General features: G+C 38.2%; 1 protein-coding gene across 1 annotated transcript in view; it reads left to right on the top strand.

The window, feature by feature from the left end:
- MEGF10 (multiple EGF like domains 10) overlaps nucleotides 1-26,247 on the top strand; it is a gene marked incomplete at its 5' end in the record, with an annotated part of 79,552 nt that extends 53,305 nt beyond the window's left edge. The window contains 12 exons of the mRNA XM_082497193.1: nucleotides 8,518-8,664; nucleotides 10,845-10,979; nucleotides 11,354-11,482; nucleotides 14,495-14,623; nucleotides 16,321-16,449; nucleotides 18,878-19,006; nucleotides 19,530-19,766; nucleotides 21,099-21,226; nucleotides 21,395-21,518; nucleotides 23,137-23,181; nucleotides 24,754-24,960; nucleotides 25,916-26,247. Of these exons, the coding sequence (XP_082353319.1) occupies nucleotides 8,518-8,664; nucleotides 10,845-10,979; nucleotides 11,354-11,482; nucleotides 14,495-14,623; nucleotides 16,321-16,449; nucleotides 18,878-19,006; nucleotides 19,530-19,766; nucleotides 21,099-21,226; nucleotides 21,395-21,518; nucleotides 23,137-23,181; nucleotides 24,754-24,960; nucleotides 25,916-26,076 (1,700 nt within the window). The 3' untranslated portion in view covers nucleotides 26,077-26,247. The remainder of the gene's footprint in view (nucleotides 1-8,517; nucleotides 8,665-10,844; nucleotides 10,980-11,353; nucleotides 11,483-14,494; nucleotides 14,624-16,320; nucleotides 16,450-18,877; nucleotides 19,007-19,529; nucleotides 19,767-21,098; nucleotides 21,227-21,394; nucleotides 21,519-23,136; nucleotides 23,182-24,753; nucleotides 24,961-25,915) is intronic.
- Between the last annotated feature and the right edge of the window lie 1,215 nt (nucleotides 26,248-27,462).

The following is a 27,462-nucleotide window of genomic DNA, read 5'->3' as shown; positions in this document are numbered from 1 at the left end:
TTGCTGTGGAAGATCAAACCCGTTTCTTATTTGTGCAATTTGCCTGTCTATTAAGCTTCTGCCAAGTTCTTTGAGAAGGTGTCTCACCATTGGGTCTCCCCGTTGTAGTCCTTTTCAGTGTGAAAGAGAGAGGCTTCTGGAGCCGGTACTCACCTCACTGAGCCAGGAGTTTGTTGGTTTTATTCTCTTCCCACAAGCTGCAGTGTGACTTACCATCAGCCACTCAGATACCTCTGGGAAATGACTACCACAAGAATGCAAAACTAATAAAAGTTATTTGAGTGAATTATGAAAAAATACTATCAGCTTTATGCCATCTATTACTATTTTGTGAGGCACTAGTTTGTGTTTGTGTTGTTATGATGTTAATGGCCTTTGGTGACTGTTCTTACTTTCAGGTAGTTTCAGGTAATTGTGTGTGTGTGTTTTGACAGACTTTCTCCAACTTATATTTGGATCTGCTCAAAATATGTTTTCTTAAATTAATAAATGTATTAAACAAAGAATACCCAGTTGCTGATCTTGAGCAACCATGGTGTAGGCAGTTAGAGCCGTTCACAAGTTCCAGATATACTGCTCAAAATACATCTTGTGAGTTTTCTAAAACTGAGGCAAATCATCAGAGACCAGAAGTATGTTAATGAATGGAGCCAGCTTAAAAGAGGTAGTTTTGAAAGGCCATACTAAAAATCTAGCAACTTTTTATAACAGGTTATAAAAATTACCTAGCCAGTGTGATATAACTAACCTGGAATGTGACGAAGCCTTCAAGTGTAGCACAAACTTTGACTGTGGTTGAACTCAGGTATGGAAAAGGAGACAGTATTCTTGCCTTTAGTGAAATCTTATTTTGTCTTCATATTTAGAAAGGAAAAGGATTTCCCTAGATAGACACTTCATGTGTGATTATAGATAAAATTGAGTATATGTCCCTGGATGATGCCATCACAACAGTGTTTGTAACAGACTAGTTTCAACATGTTTGTGATGTCTAGACGCACAATATGACATAAACGGCATAGTTTGCTTTATACTCAGTGTCTGGAAAAATCCTCCTCCCACACTTCACATGTCAGAGCAATACCCAGGAGGAATCTGGTCTTTGTGTAGATACTTATATTTAGAATGATTAAAAAAGGGAGAGAATACTTTAGAAACAGGTTCTCAAATAGCTGTACTGTAATGTTACATTGCAGAGATAGCATTAGATAGTAGGATTAAGAAGGGAGGTTGTATACATATTTGTATGCATAATAGGTGGAGAAGCAGATGGAGGATTTATGAAAATATATGAAGGTACTAAAATGCAAGAAATTATGTTATAATAGCTTAGAATCTTTTTCTGTTAAATTTGTTGAAGTAACCATCAGACTTACTAGTTTTTGGTGGTTAGTATTACCTACCAAAAAAACTCAAAGAGTGGGAGAAACTGATTTTTGATTAGTCTAATGATCATCTAACCCAAATGAAGGATTTAAAAACCATTAGGAGGGTAGCGTTAAAAAGGAAATACATTTGAAGAAGTTTAAAGGAGTGAACTTGTGACTCTTTTTACCTTTTTCAACAAGAATAAATTGATGAATCCAAGGTGAATTCCCCCAAGTGTTTTGATGCCACCAGAATTACATAAAGTTTCCAAAAAGATACTTTAAATTTAATACTTTTCTCAGCCCTGTGAACAGAGCTTTTGCCTACGCTTTCCCCAGGGAATTTCATCAGAGGGAATAGTTTATATCACTTTGCAGAAATTAATGAAGGGTGGAAGATTTTTTCCCTTGCTGGATGACATAGTTGTACCATAATGCTGAGGAGCAGGAAACCCGCTGCCCGTGGAGCGGGAGGTCGCTGGCCTGGTATGGTGTATGCTGCCTTGGGTAGTGAGGGAGCTCCGAGCTGCTGAGGTGAAGACAACTAGCTGCTATTGTCATGTACCAAAGGGCAGCCTAGCTAACATGCTACCCTTTACTTTACTCTCAAGATACAGCTGCAGCTGAGGATTGGGTCAACAATAAGATGCTATATAGTTTAGAGTTTTTAAGTAGTTTTTTTTGTTTATTTTTGAATGTGCCCAATGCATTATCTTCTGTTTCTTAGGTCCTAGTTATGAACGAAAGTGAAAGTTCAGTTATTGACTATTACATTGTCTTGACTGCTATAAAACTAAAGAAATAATTAAAATTGGTTTTAGATCTGTTTAAACTTAGGGTTTCTGTTTTCAATTTAGGCTCTGTTGCCTAGGAGGATACTTAGATTTTTCATCCTAAATAAAAGTTAGAAATCCTATCCTCCCTGTAGTTTACACCGAGTGCTCCCTTGATTAGTAAGGCAACAACTTAATTCTGTTTAGAAAAGCAAGAGTTAAGGGTGATGTGTTTTTCCTGGCAATCTCACCATTCCATCACGTTCCAGGAGCCACATGACGGGATGGTACAAACGAGAAACATCCACCCACGCGGAGGATGATGTCTGCCCCAAACGCTCTTGTCCCTTGACATTTTCGCTGTATCTTATAAATAACTTTCCTTCATTTAGAGGGAGCGCAATAGCTAGACACTGGAAAAGAGTAAGAACTATTAAAACAGAAAGCAGAAGAAAGACTCAGAAAATGTACTTTCCCAATAGGTAATGATAATTAATTCTCCTAATATTGAATACCAAAACTTTAAGTTAACTTCCATTAAAAAGCTACCTCTGCCGTTTCTCTCAGTGACCACAATCCAGCAAGCACCACGATAACTGTTAATTTCATCCCTTAATCTTATCTGTTCTGCAAGCAGCTGTCAAAATACAGTTTTTCCAAATCCAGAAGATTAGAGAATTCATATTCTGGCAAACTGAGATTTTGCATTAAAGCATTGTAAAAAGGGCAAAGGTTTTTCCCCAGGCAGTTTGTTTATTCCTGTATGACAGTAATGTGGGTGTTACTGGTAATGCATTACTGTTGTGCTTTCTGGGGTGCAGTTCTGCTGGACCTTTCTGTTTGTGAAGAAATGTCATGTCATACTGATACAACATTTGTTATTTTTAAAATCAATTTAAAGGCTATGCGGTGCCAGGGATTATGAAATACCACTAGTCTGCGATCTGTACCAAAACAATAGCATTGGTTTATGGAAAAGACAGATGCAGTAATATCAGCCTACATTTTACCAGCGTGTATAGTATTCATCCATATGCTAAAGCAGATAGGGTGTTGGTGACTTTTTGCTGTGCCGGACACCTGCCGATGCTAGTCAGACTGCCCATCACCAGATGTGTTGTTTCTGTGAGGAACTGCTGTGTCTTTGCATGTGCTCCTGACATTATTTCCAAGAGGCACATTTGTTGCTGGATTATAACAGGGAGGACTGTCATCTTACACCCACCCCACTGATGCAAACAACCAGGTTCTCTGGGAAGCACAAACTAGAACTGTCCCTTGCTCCTTAGCTTTTAATCTGTGTGCATTTTTTCCCCCTTCTACATGGAAGAAAAAAGACATAAAAGAGTACTGTCATGGGTCTCCCTCACCTTTAAGACTGAGAAACGAGCTGCTGCTGGAATGGCATGCATGGTGCTGGTGCCCCAGTGCACCCAAGCCAAGAACCTCTTGCAAGAAGATGGTTTCCCTCCATGTTGGCTGATTTCCCATGCGGTCCTGAAGCACAGGGTCCCATTGTGATGAATACTCACTGTGCCACAAATGAAATCATATGTGGGCACTGTGTCATGATAAACAGCGTATTTACTTTCCAAACTTAGGGAGACGAATTCTTCAGTAAGAGGCTTGGCCTACCCTGCATCTGGACTTCACTGTGTCTGTATTTCTATTGCCTATGCATTGCAGTGGGTCTTTACGTGAAAGAAATACTACTCTTTTAGAAGAACTTTAAATCAGGATATTAAATACATTTATTTTTACAAGGGCGTGTAGCGATAGGATGAGGGGGAATGGCTTCAAACTGGAAGAAGGTAGATTTAGATTAGACATTAGGAAGAAATTTTTCACTGTGAGGCTGGTGGGGCACTGGAACAGGTTGCCCAGAGAAGTTGTGGAAGCTCCATCCCTGGAGCTGTTTAAAGCCAGGCTGGATGGGGCTTTGAGCAACCTGGTCTAGTGGGAGGTGTCCCTGCCCATGGCAGGGGGGTTGCAACTAGATGATCTTCTGGGTCCCTTCCAGTCTAAACCATTCTATGATTCTATGATATTCTAGTGGCTATGTAAAATGGGGTAGATTAAAAGAAGAGCACCACTGATGCTAGTATGGCAGTATGTAGCAACAGTATGGCCTTCAGAAAGGTACCAGAGGTATCTCAGAAGTGGTTCTTCCACTAAAATTTGCAGATAGTGATGTTTGCCTTCAGACTCTGATACAGTGCTGATTTTGTTGATGAGCTTTTGGAGCTAGCTTCCTACCAAACCTCACAGTCACAAACTCCTGCTGCCACAGTGAAGAAGCAGCAGTCTGAACTTCTGGAGAAAAAGCTTTGATCCTTTCATTATCTCCTTTATTTGAGACACCTTTATTTAGTTTTCTGGCTATCTTCAGCTAGGGAGCAAGGTACTTTTCTTCCCTTAAAGACAATTAAGGTACTTCTAAAAAAATGACTGTGAAGTTTTTCACCACTTCCCTGTGCAGTTTCTCCCCTTTCTTTGGGCTGCTCATCCATCATTTGACAGAGAAGCAGGGAAGCAATTCTCACCATCAGAAGTCCTAACTTCTTTGAACAGAAGCAATTTGTGTTTGTTTCTCTCAGATATGAAGGATGAGATCTTGGACCATAACGGAAATGTATCATTAGCTTTAATGACACCAAGATTTCCCCAAGTTTTGAGGGCTTGGTCCTTCTCTTGTTTACACTGTTGTTCAGCTCTGACATATGAGAAAATAAGTTTTAATTCTGAGAGACTAAACTGGAAAGTTCCATGTGTGTGAAGATAAATTGTACAGCAAATACACGTTCTTTATGAAAAAAATAATGCTTTTTAAAGTCTGGATAACTTTTTATCAGACTAATGGAAATGTAACAAGCTGGAAAGTAGCACTTAGTCCAGTAACAAATTTGCCTGGGAAGATCGTAAGAAATAATTGGTAGATTTTATCCCCTTCGAGTGCTAAAACAAATTAGCGCTCCGTTGATCTGACTTGGATGGATCGTTGAGTCTCAACTTAAAAATATAGCACAGGGAGTATGTAAACACTCTGCTAGCATGGGCAGAAACACCGGTATCCCTAAAGAATTATTTACTTCATTCATGCAATTACAAATGCAGAGGGAATGCTGATTTAGATGTGAGGCCCCCAGCATAAAGCACTGGGCATTAAATGCACGAGCATTTCTTCAGAGCAGCTTAGCTGAAGTTTATCATGACCATTCAGCTATTGCCTAGCAACTTGTGAAGGCCATCAAAGAGCTCTTTGTCCATAGCTCTGGCGAAAACATTTCCTCGCAGATATCCTTATCAGTATCAAAATCAACATGAAAACTTACAAAAAACAATTTTATGTATAAGAGATTAATACTCACTAGAAATTGTGGTAGTCATAAGCCAGCACACTGTTGATACCATTGTTGTAAAAGCTGAGTCTAATCTTGCTTTGTCATGTTCTAGTAAAAATGTTTCTTTTTTTCCTCACTAATTTCTAGCTTTTCTATAAAACCATAGCTTTCTTTGCTGAAATTTCTTATAAAGCATCAGAGTCTGGATTATTTATTTTTATTTTTTTAATCTTTAATATTTCTAACCTATTCTTTCTGAAAAATACATGTATTTTATTATTACAGCTGCAAGACGTGAAGCTCAGTTTTGCATTAAGTACCTTGTGAGCTTATCTAAATAACAGTGAGTGAGTGAGATTTAAAACTATTTTTATAAGTAGAGATGCAATAAATCACTAAACAAATTAGTATTTCTGCTTTGCTACATTCATTCTTGACACTCACATACAAGAGTGAAATTGATTTTCCTTATGATCAATAGTGAATATAATAAAATCCCTTTTATAGTGAAACAGCAATAATATTCAGCACTCTTTCAGTATGTTAAATTGTCATAGATATTATTCAGGGATGTTTAGGATACACTGTTTCTTTGCTAAGTCGAGGGATATCATTCTTCACCCAACTACCTCCTCATAAGGGGTGAAAGTGCGAAAGAAAATACAGTTTTTTCAGTGTCCCTAATGGATAATTTTCCCTGATGCGTACTGGAGGAACTTTTTCCTTTTTCGTTTTTAATGGTAGTTGTTGGCTATTTTAAGTATCGTGGCTCTATGCAGCATGGGCCCCATTGTCTTTTCTATCCCAATGTGCCCAGTATCACCCTTTGACACCATGCTGTCATAAAGCATCCTCTGTGCACAGATCAAGACGATATAATTGAGCCTGGTGTTATTGTATGTCACTGGTCTACATAATCTCAGATAATGCACTATGGTAACTCTTGGCAACCACTGACTTGTTAATAGTGACCATTGTATACTGAACACCACTGAAACCCATTAAGACTCTGTGAAAAATGTCTTTTCTCTCGCAGGGCTCACTGAGTGAAGCTATGTATGATATGACAGATAACACTCGTGAACAGAATGCCAGGCTCAATTCTTAAATCCTCTGCATGTCTCTGCTTGTGCTTTCACGAAGTTATAAACCTGGGTTTCCAGATTTGGGAACCTCAAGCAGAGCAATCTGAAAAAAGTGGTCTTGTTTCTAAAAAAAAATATGCTGTGATCTCATCCTGCTCATGTGCATCACCGTCTCTCAAAATCAAACCACTCTCTTCTAACTCTTTATCCACAAATAGGGAGTTAATGAAAAAGTTGACCTGGGTTACTGAGAAGCAAGTCTACACTGCTTCTCAAATATAGAGTAAGATAGGAGAAAGACATTGCCTATGCAGGCAAAAATGAAAAAGTGATGATATAAGAAGCCTTTCATTTTTTCACAATATAGTTGGTTTAGGTCAGTATTAACTGATGATCACTGGGGTTTTAGGTGGCCAGTGTACTGCTGCTGGTTAGCACCTGGATTCTAAAAGGGAAGTGTTTTCTCTCTTGCTGGAGTTAGTTGGTGCAATCTGTTGAACCCATATTTGATTATTCAATCTGTTGATTGTCTTGCAGAGAAACAAACAATTTGAGAGTCTGGAGGTTCACCTTTCCTCTAATTAGAGAGTTAGCCTTTGGATATAGACAGCTTTATAAGGCACATGCTGTGGGGGTTGCGGAATCACCTCAGAGTCTGGTCTATCAGTAAACAGTGTAATTATTTTTCAGTATTGTTACGAATAGTAGGTTTTGTTCTTCAAAGTTAAAAGATTTTTTCTTGTCACATGTGAAACTGTTTTGCTTTTTTAGGACTCTGGCATCCAGTGAACCTGTGGCATATTTTGCTGGAAATACTTACAAAGCAAGACATGCTTGTGGTTGGACTCAGTCCACTTTTCCCTTAGCGAAGGGCTTCATTCAGTAGAGGAGCTACAATAATACTTAATTGTTAATGCAAAGTACTGTAGACACAATACGGTCTGAGTTCCACAGTGGTGCCTGCTGGCATTTAACATGCAGTGTGCTTTTTAAAAGCAGATAGTGGAAAAAACAAACAGGAAAGTTATATTTAATGTTGCTGCATTGCAAAGAAAAAAACCCCATCCTGTTATTGGATGATTATAATTAGTAGTTTGTATAATGATTTATGTATAGGGGTTTAGGCTGTGGCCACTTTATAATCAATTTTATGCCAAAAATGGTTAGACAAAGCACTGACTGACCAGCATCCTTAACACTGTTGCAGCTAAGCATTTTGGAATGCTCACATGGTGTGTTTGGAAACCCTTTGTGTGTGCTACATTTTTCCATTTGGTATGAGGCTTAGCAGTAATCAGCTCACCACTAATTAGAAATCATTCTGTCCTGCACCCCATTATTACACAAAATTATGTCAGACCTTAAGAATTTTTACATTCAGAAGGAAAACTTTCTGCAATACCTTTTGTCATGCATTTCCCTAACATAAAATTTGAAAATAAGCTTTTGCTGTTTTGGAAAAGCCATTATGGAGGAAGAAAAAGCCATTATTTTGCTGCATTTGAAATACTTTCTGCTTTTGATTCTCTTTATGGATACCAGTGGTGAAAGTGAGAGGAATAAAAGACCTTTTAAAATTTGTATATGTATAAAGGTCTTGTAGATCTTGAAGTATCAGCAGGCAGGGAGCCTGGAGGTAGCATCCCATGGAGCTCTTATGTTCCATGTAAATCTGAAAAAGTACTTTCCTGTTACAGAACTCAGGATCAGCCCTTGTGTACATCTCATCAAAGCTTGAATATGAAAGAAATTCACTGTTCTGAGGGAAGGCAGGAGCAGAGATGCAAGTTTACCTTCTTCTTGTTCTATTTTCCTGATGTTAGTGTTATTTTCATAAACAGGTTTTGTGAGCTGTGTTTTAAAAATGAGTCCTCTGAGGACCAAAGGTTTAAACTAAGTATACATAAGAGTTCTTTACAAAGGCTGATAGTTTGTTTATTTATGGTTGCAGGCATTCACTGTGACAGTGTGTGCGCTGAGGGACAGTGGGGCCCAAATTGCTCGTTGTCTTGTTACTGCAAAAATGGAGCATCCTGCTCTCCAGATGACGGAATCTGTGAGTGTGCGCCAGGATACAGAGGCACCACTTGTCAGAGAAGTAAGGATGAAATAAACGCTTTAAAATCTCTGTTTCTCCCTCCCTTACTTGGAATACATACAATACCATAATTCTTTGTTAATTGTAATATGAAGTACTATGAAACACTCCTTGATTGGACATTTTGTCAAAATGTATGAATATACAGAAATAAGTGTTATTGGAAATTAACAGATGTTTAGAATTAGTAGTGCTCTTGGTGTTATGGTACAACATTACCTTTAGTTGCTGCCTGTGCCATGACATCATTACGCACATGACTTTCTAAGAAATTTAGTAGGGGATTCCATTCTAAAGGTAAGCATTTCCAAATGTCATTGACAAACATAAATTTTTTAATTTGGTAGGTAAATAAGATATGCAAGAGTTTCAGAAGCTAGAAACCTTAGCTTCCCATTGAGTCTGGAAGGCTTAATTATTGCTTTTTTTTAACACTTATTTTGAAACAGCAAAGAATGGCCAGTGGGATCAGGCCTCACAGTAAGTAGAAGGTATCACAGATACCCATAGTTGCATTTGAAAAAATTGTCTCTGTAAAATGTAAATGTTAAAAGAATAGAGATACAGATGAACTGCAAAATACCTACCCTCCCAAGAAGATGTGTCACAGTTTGCTGGCAGCCTAGATGTGTTCAGTTTGAATTGTTGAAGCTGTGAGGGAAAGGTGTGCGGAGAAGTGCAATTTGAGTCCTCTGCACTTGGAGAGCAGCCCTGTCTCTAAGTAGTCTTAGAGGAGGTCTCCCAGAAACATGGTCAAGAAGCAGGTGGAGTAAGGCCAAGCGGAGATGCTACTAGGTCCTCCAAAAGAGACTTAAAAAGCAGGAGATGACATGAAATGATTACTAGAAGGTAGAAGGAGGACCAGAGGAGGATGAAGTCCTAACAGTCCAGGAATGGCAAGATTTCAAGCTGAAGAATGTGATTGCCTATAGCACTACTAAATCCCACATTAGTGTGGCATTAGTATTCCTTAAGCATTTCTAACTAAGTGCAGTAATTATTCTCACTATCTAATCTCTAAAGGCCTTGCAGTTAATCAGTTAATCCAAAGGCAGACTAAGTGTAACACTACGTGTAAAAATGTTCCTTGTGTTTTGGAGCTGTGCCTATAACCTGGACAAGAGGCTTCCAGTCCAGTGGCTCTCAGAGCTTTTCTCTGATGCACAGTCTGGAGGCTGGGAAGACAAAGGTCATACGAATAATTTGGATCCCAGTCAGAAAGTGCCTTTTCAGTAAACAGGAAGACCTTTTGGCACTGTTTCACTTGGAAAAGTTAATCTTTCTAGAAAGATCTGGCCACATAACTTGTATTAAATGTACAATTACAAGACTGAATCTTGAATGAAATTAAAATACTGAAAAGATTCCAAGTTAGTTTTTGTCAGTGCTAACTGCTGCTGTACAACAGGTATTCTCCTGATGCATTACCTAATATTCTAGTTTATCAGGAAATAAATGCCAAAAGGGATTAGAGCAACAAAGAAAATTTTATGTGACAGCCTTCTCCCCTCTTCTCCCCCCCTTTTTTTTTCTTTTTTATAAGAAACTAGTGCCTTTAGCATAAGAATTAAATGGATGACTCTATTTCTGGTCTCACGTTCTCTAAAAGTTAGGTAAAGTGTAGCTGTCTGTACAATGTAATGAATACAGTGAGTACCTGAATGCAAGGGTGACCTGAAAACATCTGTACATTTTTCTCAGTGAAGTAATGGTTATTTGTGTTCCAAGTTAGGAAACATGTAAGAAGTCAAGGTCTAAGATGACTCTACTCATCTACAGATAAAACTATCGACTCTATTTTTTCAAATTTATTTTCTTCAAATATGCTTTAAAGGATGTTCATGTTGTAGAGGACATATAATGTATAGCCAAATACGTATAATGTATAAACTATATATGCATTTAAAACATAACCCAAGTACATTGTGGTCTGACAAGTAATAAAATGTCAAGTCATTGCTAACTAGAATATAGTAAACCCCTGAGGAAGATGAGCAAATCTCCTTTCGTGGAGTGTAAAGCGTTGAACTGTATGAATAGTAACAGCCACCATTGCAACTCTTGTGTTTTTAGAAAGCAGAGCTAATTCAAAGTCAGGAACGAACAAGTGCACTGAAGAGTAGTTCATGGGTGTATAGAAAGTGCAGGAAGCAATGACAGTTTGTTCTTTCTGATTACAGTTTGTTCGCCTGGGTTTTACGGACACCGCTGCAGCCAGACATGCCCCCAGTGTGTACACAGCAGTGGTCCCTGCCACCATATTACTGGCTTATGTGACTGTTTACCTGGATTTACAGGAGCCCTCTGTAATGAAGGTACAAGTTCTAATAAAGACTCTATGGGATGCAGAGACCACGCACTGTAATAATTTTCATTCCATCACTTCGAAACTAGAAAATCAAATATAGTTTCTGTTGTAGCAAGTGCGGTTTATAAATGAGGAACCTTAAGCAGGTTTAAGCTGCTTGAACATTTGATCCTTAAGTATGAAACCCACCGTATTCTTATTTGTATTATTTGTATAATGAGTATGTATAATGGGCTTATTAGAATTTATAATGCCTTACTTTAACATTATACTAAGCAATACATTTCTTGATCCAAATAGCTGTTGCTTTCTCTTGAGATAAGGAAAATACAATCTTGTTCTGATTACTAAGGACTTCTAATTCTGACAACTTGTTCTCAGTATGTCCTAGTGGCAGATTTGGCAAGAACTGCATCGGAATATGCACCTGCACCAATAATGGAACGTGTAATCCTATTGATAGATCCTGTCAGTGTTATCCTGGCTGGATTGGTAGTGACTGTTCTCAGCGTAAGTATCAGCTTTTTTTCCTTTATTTTTAAAACAACTAATTAAGGTTTGGCTATTTAAATTCTCCACTTTTTGGTAAAGAAACACTGTTGAAGTGAGAAATGAGGACTTCAGAGTATATAATGAAGAGATCAGAAACTTTTCTGCATTTCATTGGCACTATCAGAAACACATTTGCACTATGATTTTTCTAACAAGTGGGCTGGAGCATACGACAGGAGAGATCAATTTGCAGTCTTCCACTGCCCAAAGAAGAGTTGTAGAGAAGCTGGATCTGACTTGTTTCAGAAGTGCACTGTGGAAGGACAAGAGGCAATGCTCACAGGTTACAGCAAGGGTACTTTTACTAGATACAAGAAAAAAAATCCTTCCTGTGAGAGTGGACAAGCACAGCAACTGCCCGGAAAGGCTCTGAAGTCTTCAGCTTGGAAGAAGTTGTGAAATTATCCCTATTGAAGACCATTTGAGTAGGTTGTTAGACTAGGTGATGCTAGAGGTCTCTTCCAATATGAAGAGGTTTGAGATTTGATGAATCTTGCACTGCAGAGAGGCTTCTTGACCTGTTGTTTGCTTGTCTGTAATTATTTAGTCTTATCACAGTAGTGTTGTGAACATCCCAGGGCTTGTATCCTCAGGACAGTCTTATGAATAACAGAGGTATTATTTTACAAATAAGGAACTGAGGCATCAAAATGCAGTTGCGTAGAGAGCTACTAGCGAGGCTCAGAACAAAGCCAAGATTTTCTCAGATACAAGTTAGTGCTCTGACCACAAGACTATCCTTATTCTTGTTAAACATTTTAACATTTTGTTAAGAAATTTTTCACTATGATTTTTTTTAAGTGCTTATAACTTTTTGATGGATTTTTCTCTTTCTTTCTTTTGTAAATGTTTCACAGATACACATTTTTAATGTTGTTCTACCTTACTCGATTAGTATTGTCTTGGTATGCTAAACTCAGTGAAGACTGGTACTGACTTAAAAAGGAGAAGGGCTAGGCCCTAGTTTTGTTATGTTTCATAGAGTTATTTTATTGAATAATTAGGCATTCTCCAGATGCCTTGCTGCGTCTATGCAAACTACTAATGACAGCAAAGAAATATCTGAAGCAAAATTCTCACAAGAAGCATATCCAATTCCATAAGGTACCAAAATCCATACAGTCTGAAACATGTGCATGCCAAAATTTCAGTCAACCCATTTTTATGAGTGAAAGAAGCTGTACCAGACCCTGATATGTCAAAATTCAAAAGACCTTGTGCTGGGCTTTCCAGGGAGGTGCATTTCCTAATAATATGCCTCATTGGTTTATATAATTTATGGTTTGACTGGGTCTGTACCAGTGCGATGTAACATCTGGTCAGTTTGGAAAAAAAAACTTTGCTTGCTAAATTCTGCAAAGTGATTAGCATGCACAACTCAATATGATACGAAAATAAATCCTGGGCCTATTTCTGTGGAAGCCAGTAGCAACAAAGCTCCCCGTTTTTATGGTAAAATAAGTAGGTAGTGGGGAGAGTAGCAGAATAGGGGTATTTAGGAGGAGGAGGGACTTACTCACTGAATCAATAACAAGAAAATGGTGCCAGCAATATGAATGGAAGCGTCTATTGAGGCTGTGCTCATGGACCGTAACAGAGGAAGTTTATTTGCTTTGTATAAAGGCCTTTCGTTCACATGGAAAATAATGATTCCATTAATTTCTTTTGGAACTAGCGACCTTTTTGAAACTTCTAACCTTTCGTCTGTATGTGATTTACATTCCTTCTTAGTTGACCCCTAGATTCAAACAAAAAACAATAATAAAAATTATTATAAAGCATGAAGGAAGTGGAAACAACAAAAACCAAACTTAGTACTTTTTTTTCAAAACAACGTAGTATATTTCTTAATGAAATGAAATTTGGGCAAGGATAACACTTTGCAAAAATACAGCCCACACAGAGATGAGTCATTATACAAACATTTAAAGGATTACAGAGTTTTTATTGCTCTGAGACAGGTCCCTGGACAACCAAATTGGTATGCAGCAATACGGAGTTACACAGGAATAAAGCTAAGGCTTCCATGTCTGACCTGTTTCTTCTCGCCTGTGAAATTCTCATGTTATACTTCCACAAAACTATTTAAAAATTATTCATCTCTTTACTAAAGAAACAAATAAAACCCTCAAGATGTGACTACTAATCAACAGAAAGGGGCTATTATTAGAGTACCCTCTACACTTAATGATATTCTGACATGAAGAAAATTATCTTTTGCTGTCTTTGAAAAGTAATTAGCGTTTTGGAACCACTTCACTTTTCTAATGGCAGCACATAGTATCAAATTCACTCACCGTGACATTTTCAAAGCAATCTGTAAAATTCTCTCTTGTAACATGTCGACATGATTGTGAGTGAAAAATATCTCCCCTTTATAGATATTTACTTGGTTTTTAGAAATATTATATTGATCAATGGACCCATGGAAGCAACTGACAACGTGATTAAGGTACAATCCTGATTATATGCACCACATTTAGGCAATTATGTAGAATATAACAGTGGAAATAGAAGAAGTAAGCTTAGCATTGGGCCTAAAGCTATAGGCTATAAGATGTGTTTCAAAGTTCTCTGTTCTCTTTCACTTTTGAGGCTTAAAATGCTTATCCCCTTAACTGTGCTCAGTTGAACTGTTTGCAGATTAAAAAATAAATTAAGAAAGGAAAGCTTTCTGTATGAGAAAGCTGGTATGAGTATCTTACTGAGTACCAAGCATGTATCACTGGTTTTTTTTTCACACATTTAATCTTTTTCAACACTTTTTATCTAGAGTAAAATGATTCCTTAATTAAAAAAAATAAATCTGTGGCTATTTGCTCAGAACGGAGCAGCCCAAAAAATGCATTTAAAAGAAAAACAGCAAATCCCCAGTGAAGGAGTGCTCATATGTGAATGTAAGCAACTCTATTCATAGGTATCATGGATCTTTGTCATTTGAGATTAATTAATTGCTCTGGGTTGTTTTAGCTTGCCCACCTTCCCACTGGGGACCAAACTGCATCCACACATGCAACTGCCATAATGGAGCTTACTGCAGTGCCTATGATGGGGAGTGCAAATGTACCCCAGGTTGGACTGGCCTTTACTGTACACAAAGTAAGTGACTTCTGTTATCCATTCTTAGTTTACGAATCAGTGACAGAGTTTTCCTTCAGTATTCTCATGCTTTATTCATTGATTTATTCCCATGCTGCTGAACATTTTTTGATCCAGAAGATGCAACACGTTACCTCCGTGGTTGTGGGGGAGGCCCCTCTATAAGCACGAGCAGAGTGCTGGCCACTACACTTGGGCTCTTCTTTAGCCTTTCTTCAGAAGACAACCTTTGGCCACAGTTGGGCATCCCTGTGGAAGAGTCTGTCTTGTGCACACGCAGAATGACTGACTCTCGGCATTCAGGTGCTGCCACTGCAGATGTGCAGTTATGGCTGCGGTCCGCAGCACGGATGGTGTCAGCTCTGCAGGCTGGGATGGGATGACAGTACCGTCTAATTCCTTCCCTCTCGAAACCTCCCCTAGAAGTATTCTAGCATCAGGGACCCAGCAACCAAGTTTGTAAGATAGCACGGAGGTGACTGCAGCCATGAGAGTAGCTTGTAGCTTAGCTGTGGCTGTGGTCTACTGAGGCACAGTCCCTGTTGTCACTGCAAAGTGATCATATAGTACATCTCTCATCTGTAATTGCTAAATTGCTACCTCCCTGGGATAATTGCAACAACAGCTCTGGCTCAGCACCTGTAATTGAAATACTGATATAGAAGCTATTTTATTTGGAACTTAGAAACTTAACTTCACTAGACTGTAATGTTGTAATTTGTTTTGGAATTTTCTTCATGTAATTAATACGTTAATACTGATCTTTTTTCCAAGATCTTTTCATTAAAATAAAAATACAAGCAGTGCTGTGACTGGGTGTGGGTATATGGCATTCATTGTATGCTGGGTAAGAGTTCAAACAAAGTTTCAGAAATAGACATTTGTTAGAGATAGATCTTGATTAAGTTGGCTTCTTATATTTATCATATTATGGCTTCAATTCTATTTATCTTCAATCCAGACACCCCTACTGTTTGTAATCTGGGCACAACCATTATCTTTGAACTCAAGAAATATAAGACTGCTGTGTTTTGCATTCAGTGTTTAAATACAGAGTTTTCATAAAATCAGAACTCTCCTTTTTCAACTGAATAATGTCATAGTGGCAGGAAATAACAGATATATTATAGGGCCATATGGATGCAGCTCTGGAAGACATTCAGTGTAGTGGTTCAGCTGTCAGCTATCATGGTTATTTTGCTTCCTGCTGGTGAATAATGATGTCTTTGCGGTGATATGTCTTCTTCACACTGAAACGGTATCTCTGTGAGGAGCTGAGATACAATATGTTATTATTTTTATTTTTTTATGCTTCAACATCAGCTGTGCGGAAAATATGTCCAAAGGCTCATTCATCACTGAACAGCCTCCCTGGTCTGGTTCACAGACTGCCCTCTTTCTCCTCCTTCAAATATCTTCTTAAACCCATTTCTTTGAGGACGCCTTCTTGCTGTCTTCTTCTGAACATCTGCTGTCTGCACAATATCCCAACCTCATTTTTATGTAGTTTTTGCCTAATGTGTATTTTAAACCACTTAAAATAGGATAGGTCTTGATCGATTGTGTTTATAGAATGCCATGTTGAGTAGCGGGGCTACAGAAATGACTTCTCATTAACGTACTTAACCAGAATATTTGCATTTTGTTTCTAGAGCAGTTGTTTCACTCCTTTTCCCCTCCCTCTCCTTGTATTGCAGGATGTCCCCTAGGTTTTTACGGGAAGGACTGTGCATTGATATGCCAATGTCAGAACGGAGCTGACTGCGACCACATCAGTGGGCAGTGCACCTGCCGCACAGGGTTCATGGGGAAGCACTGTGAGCAGAGTGAGTAGGGATGGGAATTGTTCGTGCCTGGTAGCAAATACTAAACTCTGAGCTGACCCTCTGGTGTTCAGGCCAGTGTTGCAATACAACCTTTTGGCTTCAGTGGGAATTTTGATGGGGAAGGGGCTTCAGGGCTTGGACCTAGGCTTTTTCCAAAGAGTTAAAAGCCGGTGAATTAAATATTAAGATTGATTGTGATTGTGATAGCCGTTTATTTCAATTTGAGGCTGCACATAAGAGGCATTTGTACGACATTCTAGTTGCTTTGGACATAATGCTAAAAAAACCCCAACAACTCTGTCATGTAAAAGTAACAAATGAATCCAAGTAATTGTCATTAGCATAAACCACAATGAAAACTAATAGTTAGAAAACTAAAGATAAGAAGTATCACATCAGTCCTAGTGGATAAAATTAATCTTTGCAATGTGGTTTTACAATACAATGCAGCTGGATTATAAAAGCATAATAAACGGCGTTCTGCTTTCTTATGTGATTATATACCCAAGAAAATCAAGACTGTCTGACATCAATGGTGGTACAACGTCGTGCAATATTAAAAGAGTAACCAGGCTTATAAGCACAGAACTGTTAGTCCAGCTTTTGCTTACATGACAGAGTGGGCTCCCCATGCTTCATGCATTATACTGCAGTGCAAAGCAATCCATTGTGACGGTTTAAACCTGCCTTTGGCCTCAGCATCATGCACAAGGCTTTGTGTTTGATGTGTGGAGGACACTACATATTACCTATAACCCAGACTGATTTGGCTGCATCTGGATCTGAAAGGCCATGCAGTGCCTGAGAGAGCATGTGTCACACCTGGCAGCACTCTGACAGAAGGGAGGGGAGGTTATCGTCCCCATAGACACACTTTCTTCCCTCAGCAGTGGATCTAGCCCCAGCTGCAATGGCAGTTACGTTTTTAAGGCTAATCAACATCTATGGTAGAACCATTGAAAATTTGAAAGTGGATTTTTTTTTTTCCTAAGAAAAATACAGTTGCAACAAAATCTGCGTGGTTTAGAGGAATATATTTATTTTGATGAAATAATAGCTGCCAACATGTAATTATTAGGTATTTAACCTTTCTTATTCTACTGTGATGATTTCAGTGTTTCACTACAAAAGAACAATAATGTACAGGAAAAGATAAAGTTTTTAAGATCCTCTCTCGATGTCATGATATCAAAAAATCATTTTGAATACTTTGGCAAATCTAACATTATTTTATGTTTTATAGATTTTATATTTTATCCTGTAATTTGATAATAATGATTTAACCATATTAAACTAAAATGTTTTGTGTTTCTGAATTTGAACATCAGTGTTAAAAATTCACTTTCCATTCCAATTCAGATTTCAAAATGACAAAATACATTATGACACGATGGTTTTTGCCCAGACATTGACTTTAGTAGTTATTATGTTGTTTTGTTAAATGTAACCAAGAGAAGAAGGTATATAAGCATGAAATTCCAATTGAGTATGGATTTATTGAGACTGAGAGAATATTTCTCTGGCAGCTATTGTGTTACATTATCTTGTAAATTATTCTAAATTAGGAATACATAAAAGATGAGTTAGATTCTTTAAGAAAAAGAAAAACCCAAATTAATATAGTAAAAACTCCTGAGAGATTTCAGAAAACTGAATCTCAGAAGGCGAACACATTTCCTTGAACATCAGAACTGCAATAATGTAACAAGCCACAAAGTAGCAGAAGTGGCAGTATAAAAGAAATATTTTTGAGCAGTGTAGGATAACTCTCTACCATGCCAATTACATGATATAGGAGACACTTTGATCATTAATTAATTATTGTATTCAAATCATTCTGGGAGAGGAAAAATCACGTAAAACTCTTATAATTAGCTTATTCTTCATAATTTAGCATTCTTCTCCTGCAGGTGGTTTCTCAATGTATACATTACTGTACCAAAGTATGCTATAAGCAGCCTAGGACCAGTTTTATTTTTACATAAATGCGTGGTCTTTATTAGACTTATTCTTATGGCCCTTATCTCTTGTTCTTTTACCACATCAGCACATCTGTCATATGACATGACACCAGCCAGATGTCTGGGTCCACTCACATGATTATGTAATTTTTCAAGCACTGGGATCTGAGTAACCCCGGGGGACCATGACATTGTGGGGCAGACACGGCCACACACACACCCCACACACCCCCGTCACAAACACAAACACACACACCCCCACCCCCACCCCCACCCCCGTCCTCTCAAGAAAATCCGTTCCGTAGAGGTCTACCACTGGTAACACATTGCCATCTGCTGGCCATGAGCAAAAAGGTATGGGGTTAGAAACAAATGCTATAGCATGCACGGTGCTGTAGATCTGTAATACCAAAACATTTAAGAAGTACTGACTATGTCTGATTTTTCTTTGCACTTATTTTGCGCAGAATGTCCTCAAGGTACATATGGGTATGGATGCCGGCAGATATGCGACTGTCTGAACAACTCAACCTGTGATCACATCACGGGAACATGTTACTGCAGCCCAGGCTGGAAAGGGGCCAGGTGCGATCAAGGTAAAGCCTCGATGCAATAGAATTATTGTAATTGTTTTATATAAAACTTGGATTAACCTATTAAGTGCCATCTCTGTATAATTCATTAAATTAATCTGATAAGGCATGTGTGTTTAAGTAGTCCATTCTATTAAATTATATATGTTCTGTTGATTTTGTGTTAGATGCCTCAGTGATAGCTTATTGAAGCAAAGCACTGAGGTGTAGATTGCATGAAATGTTTCACAGTGCTGCGCTGTCCAAAGCTGCTGATAGAGAATGTGGTTTACCTGTTCTGTGCTTTTGCCTGGAGAATGTTCTTACTTTTTCATCTCCATGAAAATATGTCTTTCTACGAAGAAGACGAATGCTTTTTCTTAAGGCTAGGATTGTCTTCACGTTGTTTTCTGACATGGTTCTATGCTGGCATTATTAAATACAGTTAAATTAGTAGAAAGATTTAGAAGTGAAATATTGTCTTCCGCTCCTGACACATAAGCCTCTGTATTTATGCCACATATTTTCATTTCTTCTTGTATTTCAGCTGGTGTAATTATAGTGGGAAACTTGAACAGTTTAAGCCGTACCAGTACTGCCATCCCTGCTGATTCTTACCAGATAGGGGCTATAGCAGGCATCATCATTCTTGTCCTGGTTGTGCTCTTCCTGCTAGTGCTGTTCATCATTTACAGGCATAAGCAGAAAGGAAAAGAAACAAATATGCCTGCAGTGACCTATACCCCTGCTATGAGGGTCATCAATGCAGATTACACTATTTCAGGTAAGTGAGATTCAGAACAAGTTTTATTTTTCCATCTCTTGACTTTGCTTTTTTAGCTGAGCTCTCAGTGGGTTCAGATCTTCCCCTAAAAGGGCTTGGATGTGCATGTTTCACCTTTTCGTCTTAGTGAGGGCTGCTGTGAGCAGGAACACATTCAGTTTTGAAAGGGTGTCTACAATGCTGCCTTGGAAACCTTCCTGGAAAGAGAGGCAGAGGAGGGTTTTCTTCTTTAGGAAGAGGAAGACTGAGACACTGCTCTCAACTGCCTTTCGCAGGAGAGCAGCCCCTGAGAGCACACTGACAGTGGTGCTGGTGAACTGACATGTGAGACCAGTGGGGGTGCGATGGTGGACTTGCGTGCTTACCTTTCACCTTTATCAGAGACTGTTCTGAGTTCAGAAGGGTGCTGCCGCAGCATCTATAGCAGCTTGATTTGGTCTGCATCACAGTCTTTTAATCTCTGCTTTTGATACTATGAAGGTGCCTTACCCTGGTAAAATGTGTTACTTGTAAGGAACAAGAGACCAGATACCTTGCTTTACTGTGTACCATTTTCCACTCTCAGATGGTTCTCCGCATTAAACAGTGGAAGCACGGACATTTCTATTCCTCTGTGCCTACTTTTAAACAGAATTGGAAAGTGTGGCAAAATACGGTTTCTGCTGAGACTTTAAATTCAATGCCAACAGCTTGAATACAGAAAGACTGCTATAGCTGTAGAAAATCAGGATTTCATACTAGCTGTGGCAAGATTCTGTAGAGAGGCAGATAGCAAAGTGGCTCAAGTTTGAAACAAATGACAGGAAGGAGCAATGCTCCGGAAACAACACAGGAGTTCTTGACTGGTGAAAGTGCACGTGAGTTCTGATGCAGTGGGTACATGAAACTTCAGGCAATGCTGTCTTTTGCACTCTGCTATTAAGGAAGGCAGAAGGTAAAGAAGCCAGCAGAAATGGTTGTTAGAGTCAAGAAAGCAAAGGTGGTGGTGCTCTTGAAGCACCAGAAAATGTTGCTGTGGACTTGATGGTAAAAGTGTCTATAATCAGGACAATCCTATGACTACAGAGGCAAAAGAGAGCAAGGGACTGCAGCAGAAAGAGAAGTTATCAAGTAAAACTTGCAAATGCTCTTTGATGAAAATGAGGATATGACTAGTCAGTTACTGCTCTGTATCTCAAATGTCTTTAAATGAATGCAAGATTTTTAGGGTTTTTTTTCCCAAGAAACTCTAAATCAGATTCTGAAATCAGTGCAGCACTGTAAAAAACATATCTTAAGAAAGAAATGCTGTGTTATTTTCAGTTGTTAATTTTCCTCTCTTTTTCTTTTCAGAAACCATCCCCCACAGTAATGGTGGAAATGCTAACAGTCACTATTTCTCTAATCCTAGTTATCATACTCTAACTCAATGCACTACTCCACCTCATGTCAACAACATGGACAGACTGACCCTGGCAAAGGTAATGTGTAAAAATCTGGATGCTTCTGTGTAAATTAGCCCTTCATTTATTTTACTTTGTTCCCTAATGTTTTGTATTTGGTTTATTTTTGCTTTCCCTACTTATCACTGAGAAATTCAGCAACTTCCCATCAGTTCAGTTTCTATTACCTATCTTTCTTTGAAATAGGCAAAAAACAATCAGCTGTTTGTGAACCTTAAAAATGTGGAACCTGGAAAACGAGGCACTGTCATGGACTACACAGGAACACTGCCTGCAGACTGGAAACATGGTGGCTACCTCAATGAGCTTGGTAAGAAAGAAGAAAGGAGGAGAATGTGAATGTTATTCATTGTGTTTGGGATGGACTGGAAAGCAGGGATGTTTTCCTGGTTCTCCCTCAGGGTAATGCCAGGCTTGATAGACTGTGTGTGAGGTTCAGGGTTATGGGCTTGACCTTTCTTTAAGGCAGTACCCTTAAGAGATAAAAAAGTGACACTTTATAAGGAATAAATTAGTTTCATAAAAGTTTCATATTAGTTTCATAAAACAATGGGTATTGTACAATAAGGGTCTGCTTTGGCAAAATTAGATATTCTTAGTAAATAAATGAGGTTGCACATCTTTTTTTTCATATCCATCAAATGGAATCAATGCTTTATAAAGGAGTTTCTTAACGTCTGAGCTGCTTCAGATGTAAATTCTAGAGGCATATTCCCAGCTAAGCCTCCTGTTTGCTAAAAGACAGAGCATTATCCTTAAGAAGAAAAATTCCTGAGAAGTGGTGAGAGTTGCTGTATCCTGCTTTATGCTATCTTTTGTTGTCTTTTCATCTTGTGCATTCCAAAAAGGCTGTATTTCACTGACCATATCTCTGACTAGTGAAAGCCTTAAAAGGGACTTTCAGTGCCAGTGTAATTTAGATCATTTAATAACCTGGATTTCTGGTACTTTTCAGTATCAGATTCTGGGAATCAGAACAACAGTATGCAGCATAATTGTTTTCCTGCTCGTCCCCAATCTTGGTCTAACCAAAAATCAGGCTCAGATCTGTTGTTTTTTTTTTTTTTTCTTTTAGTAAAGGATTTCCATTATATGCTCAATGTTCAACTTCACATTTTCTTAGAGCATTTGTACTAGCACTTAAAACTGCTAAGAGATACTGGCTGTGGTTTTGTTTATAGAGAGATCGTATAGATGAAATTATGTTAGGCTTTTGTAAGGCTTCTACTGTAGTACCGCAATACAATCTGATTAAAAAATTAGTACTCCATAATATCAATTAAAGCTATTTGAATGGATTAGTAACCAGGTAGGTGCCAGGTCTCTGAAGACAGTTGTCTGGCATTGCTGATGTTTATACTGGGATTTATGTTGAGAGTAACCTGTTACTAACAGATAATTGCAAAGCTTTAGACTTAGGCACTAGGTGTTTAGGCCATTCCTGCAGATCAAGGGACTAGAACAGAGTGATATTGGACAACACAATGGGAATGATTAACTTTGGAAGCAAAGTACCAAGAATTGGAGTGAACTTTGCATACCCTGAGATTTTGAGGATAAGATGGGATGCCCTTCTGGTAGATACGGTTTATCCAGACAAAAAATATGCTTTAATCAAATAGCAGTTACTGGGCTTGTTCAAGAGTAACTGGGGGAAACGTAATGGCCTGTGACATATGTGAGGTCAAACCAGGTAATTTAATGGTCCCTTATAACCTTAACCACCTTCCCTGTTCAGGAAGTGTGCAAGCAAACAGTAACATTGCTTCTGTAACCCTGTACTGGGCAGTTTCACAGTGCTTATAAAAGAATTACTCTGCTAAGGCAGAATTTAGTCCCAAAGCAATTTTTAAAGCTTTAGAAGCTGTTATGCAATTAACTTTTATATTATTTTAAAACTACACTGTTTTTTATATCATTTTGCTCAGGTGCTTTTGGACTTGATAGGGGATATTTGGGAAAGTCCCTGAAAGGTGAGTTTATTTTCAGATGCATTTACATGAAATGACATAGACATTCAGTTTACTCTTCTAAATTAGCTTTTCTTTCTGTATGAAGAGAATGTAAAATAACTTCAGACTGAATCAATGCATGAAGTTTGTTTGCTTTTTTTTTCTTTTTGAGGGGAGGGATTTTTTAAAAAAAACAAACAACAACAAACCAAGCCTTTCTAAGTCCCCTATGTGTCACATACATCAAATGTTTCTGTAATGCTTCAGTCAGGAACTGGCTCTATTCTAGACAGCAGAGGGTGATGGCCCTTGAATTCAGCCTAGTGAGCCAGGTAATGATACATGCTGCCTCTGGTGAAAGGCCTTCAAAAGAGAGACAATTCCTCTTGCAAACAGTATGGTCAATGTAGGACTGCATGCCTACAAGCCTGAAGGCTTCATCACATTCATTGCAGGCCTTTGGAAAGGATATCAAAATATGAATACATAGAGAGGAAATAAAAGTTTCAGAAGTTCAGAGTAGTGATGATGTTTTGATCTGTTGAATTATCCAGTTTTCTCATAAGACTTTATATTGGACCATACTGGTGTGTGTCACTATTTTTGTTATATGACTAAGTCATGCCAAGGGTGACTAGAATGCCTGGATATCCAAACAATGAAAAAAAGTGTAGCTAAATCCATATAAACATGTAGACAAAAGCAGCTGTTTTGTCACTTTGTGTATAATAAAGGACAATTAAGTTGAAGGAAGGATTTATTATACCTGACATTTCCTGGTTTTGGAGGATTAGGGGAAGCCCAATTTAAAATATCTTAAAGGAGTCACAAAGTTATGAGCACCTGTCCACTGACAGGTTCACCAAGGTCAGTCCCATGCTGGATATTCAGAGTCAGCAACAAACTGAGAAAGTCACAGCTCTAAAGCTTAAACAACACAGTGTATCACAAAACAACACAGTGAACAAAGCAACATGGACACCACAAAATCTATTCCCAGCATAAGAAAATACATCTTCTCTTAAACTACAGTTATCTGTCCTTCAGTTAAATCCTGAAGTGACAAGCCACCTGATGTTTCATTTTCCGTTCTCCTAGGTGCACCTTACAGAAATTTATAAGAAGCTGGATACTCTTTCAGTGTGGCTGCATACTCAAACTTTGCAGCAAACAGGCCATCCCTAGAAATCACCTTACCATCTGCCCAGACATTGCTATTGGGAATAGTCTTAGATCACTTATTTTAGGTATCCTGGGTTCAACACTTGAAAAGGCAGAAAGCATTCTGAAGTGCCTATTAAAGACTGATTCTACATCTGTATTTAATGCTAGCTACTATTTTAACCAGAATTGAAGGTGCTCAGACTTTGCAACAGGAATTTGCTTATGGCAAGATCAAGCCCATAATAGAGCATAGCAGTAGAGGTGCTTTCATTAATTGCTGTATAACAATTTTGAAATGTTATGACTGGTTCCACTTAAATACTCATTTATGAATGACTTTTTAGAACTGAAAATTGAAGAATGCCCTCTTAAGTAACAATGTCCGTAGTATGTAGCATGCTTGAGATAATAATGTTTTTCTTTTTGCAGATCTAGTGAAGAACTCAGAGTACAATTTAAGTAATTGCTCATTAAGTAGTTCTGAGAACCCATATGCTACTATAAAAGACCCACCAGCTCTTGTACCAAAAAGTTCAGAATGCGGATATGTTGAAATGAAGTCACCAGCACGCAGGGACTCCCCATATGCTGAGATTGCTGGTTCTGCTTCAACCAATAAGAACGTTTATGAAGTTGGTAAGCACAAAATTTATTTGTAGATGTTTAAGGTTAAGAACAAGAGCACAAGACTTTTGTCTTTGAATCAGTTTAATCAAAACACATCAAAAATCACTGAAAAAAAAGATGGTCCATTCAGATTCTATTTTCGGCTCAAAAGCTGTAACACCAATCTTATTCTTTTGAGATAAGTGGTGTAATTCACAAGAACAGTGTGAAATACCTTCTATAACCTAGAGGTATCTCTGAATTTCCCTGGTTTGAAAGCCTTTCTTGAAACAACAGCGTAAGATAAATTTAGCATTTGGTTGCAATGTAATTCAAATCTAGATTAGGCTGTTAAGTAGTAAATGCAGCTGGAGTAAGTGTATGGGAGGGATCAAAAAGATGTTTCCTCCTCTTGACCAGAACAAACAGCATCTTCACCCACAGACTTAGTATTTAATGGATATGAGCCCTATCTAGTTACTGTATTACTGTAGTTACAGAAAACTTTGGGGTCTTGTGGAATGGTAGTTACCATCATGGTCTCTGGACTGGAATAAAGTGTATGTCAAATGTCATAGGATACCATTTTCCTTTTTTGTCCCCAGTTAGAGATTCCTCTGAAATCCATCAACATCCCCATTGTGTTTTTAAGGATTTTTGTAAGATCTTGACTGAAAGCCCCAAATTTGGGCGGTTTTTTTACTTTGTCCACACATGAAGAACAGATGCTGGTCCACTTGCTTCTGTCAGTAACTATATTCATGGCAGGTCCCTGCTGCAAGCCCGGTGTAATGTAGTGAAAAGCCAAAACACCTTAACATCAACCTTTGTTTCTACACCTGCATTTCAGGACTCAGCATGACAAGGAATCTTCATATTGCAGCAGAAAGGAGAGGATATTTTGTAATGCAAACTGAAATGAAGTACAGTGCTTGCCTTCTGTTTGCCACTTCTAGTGTTGAATATGTGCTCTCTTTTCTCACAGAACCTACCGTGAGTGTTGTCCAGGGAGCATTCAGCAGCAGCGGACGTTTCAGCCAGGATCCTTATGATCTTCCCAAAAACAGCCATATTCCATGTCATTATGACTTGCTACCAGTTCGAGATAGCCCCACATCCTCTACGAAGGAGGTCAGCAGTGAATGACCCCAAAAGCTGATGTGTAGCACAGTGGGACTCTCAAGGAGCAAAGCGGCATGGTTGTGCTCCTTCCTGTAGTTTACCATCATATTTGGCTCCTAATCTGTCCAGCAGAAAATTGCTGTGCATTAAACAGAATCTCAATACATGAGGTTTGTATTGTGTATACAAGTGGCAGATGGACAAATGCCACGCTCTGGGGATCCTGATCATTCTTTTCTTCATGACAATAAATTTTATAGAAACAGGTATGCAACGCATTTATACTGTAATATGCTGGCTTAAAAATATTAGTTTGCAGATCAGTTTTTGATAACATCCCATTTCAGCATCTTTAAATATAGATTTCACATTTGTCATGTTTCAGAGTAGAGATACTCCCAGGACAGTGCAATTTACCAAATACCACTTCGTACAGGTGATCTGATTCACTAGTTATGTAGAAGAAAAACTGTTTTGCCAAATTTTACCTTCTCTTCTGATCTTTGGTCAAGACATATTAAGAAACAAGATCTGATGGGGATAAGTAGTACAATACTGCAGTTTGGGAAATCCATCATCAGGCTTTTTTGTCCATTACTGGTGGTGGGCATACCTTGCTTGAATAGTTTTGGAGATAAAAGCATTGCATACATCAGTATTATAAGATGCCTCAAGATCTCTTGGTACTTCAGACCCAGCACCAGTCTTCAACAAATCTCTTGTTACCATTCAACTTCATATGTTGCAGTTCTGACCACTATTTCTGCCATACACAACTAATAATCCATAACATATCAGTAAGTACTTCATAAAATATGTAAATTAAATCAGTTTATTTTTGTCACCATGGACTGATTATGTAAGGAGTGGACAAAGGTGATGACTGCTGTAAATCTTAACTACAAGAAGAGGTTTACATTTTATAAACAGGTAGTAATAATGACTGTAATATAGGATAAAAATAGTAAAGTGTTCTGATGTTTTTTTCTTAGAAATAACTAAGCAATCTCTGTGCATACTTGCTAAAAAGGCACCTTTTCTTTTTTTATAGTTGATGTAGGGAAACATGCTTAAGCTGGTCTTTTGCATTGCTAATAATGTGACACATGTACCCCCCATTCTTCATTAACTTGTGTCTCCACTTTTATGCTGTGTGTCTGTGTTTCTAGTGATCTAGCTTGTAATTGCAAAAATATTCTACTGTGTGTCCATTTCTTTTGCATTTTTGCCAACTGGCTTTTATTTTGTCTGGTTAAAGGGACCTCTGGGCAGAAGGAGAGGATTAAAATAAGAATTCAAGTCATACTGATGTCTATCAGAGGGGCTTAGCTAATACAGAATAGTTTAACTTAATTAATTAATTGGGGAAAAAAATATCAAGGTGTTTTTGTTGAGGATAACAAGAATGTA

This window comes from Vanellus vanellus (assembly GCF_965231255.1).
Source record: "Vanellus vanellus genome assembly, chromosome: Z".
Lineage (NCBI taxonomy): Eukaryota > Metazoa > Chordata > Aves > Charadriiformes > Charadriidae > Vanellus > Vanellus vanellus.
The sequence above is the reverse complement of the archived record's forward strand: the minus strand, read 5'-3'. Positions and strand labels throughout refer to the sequence as shown.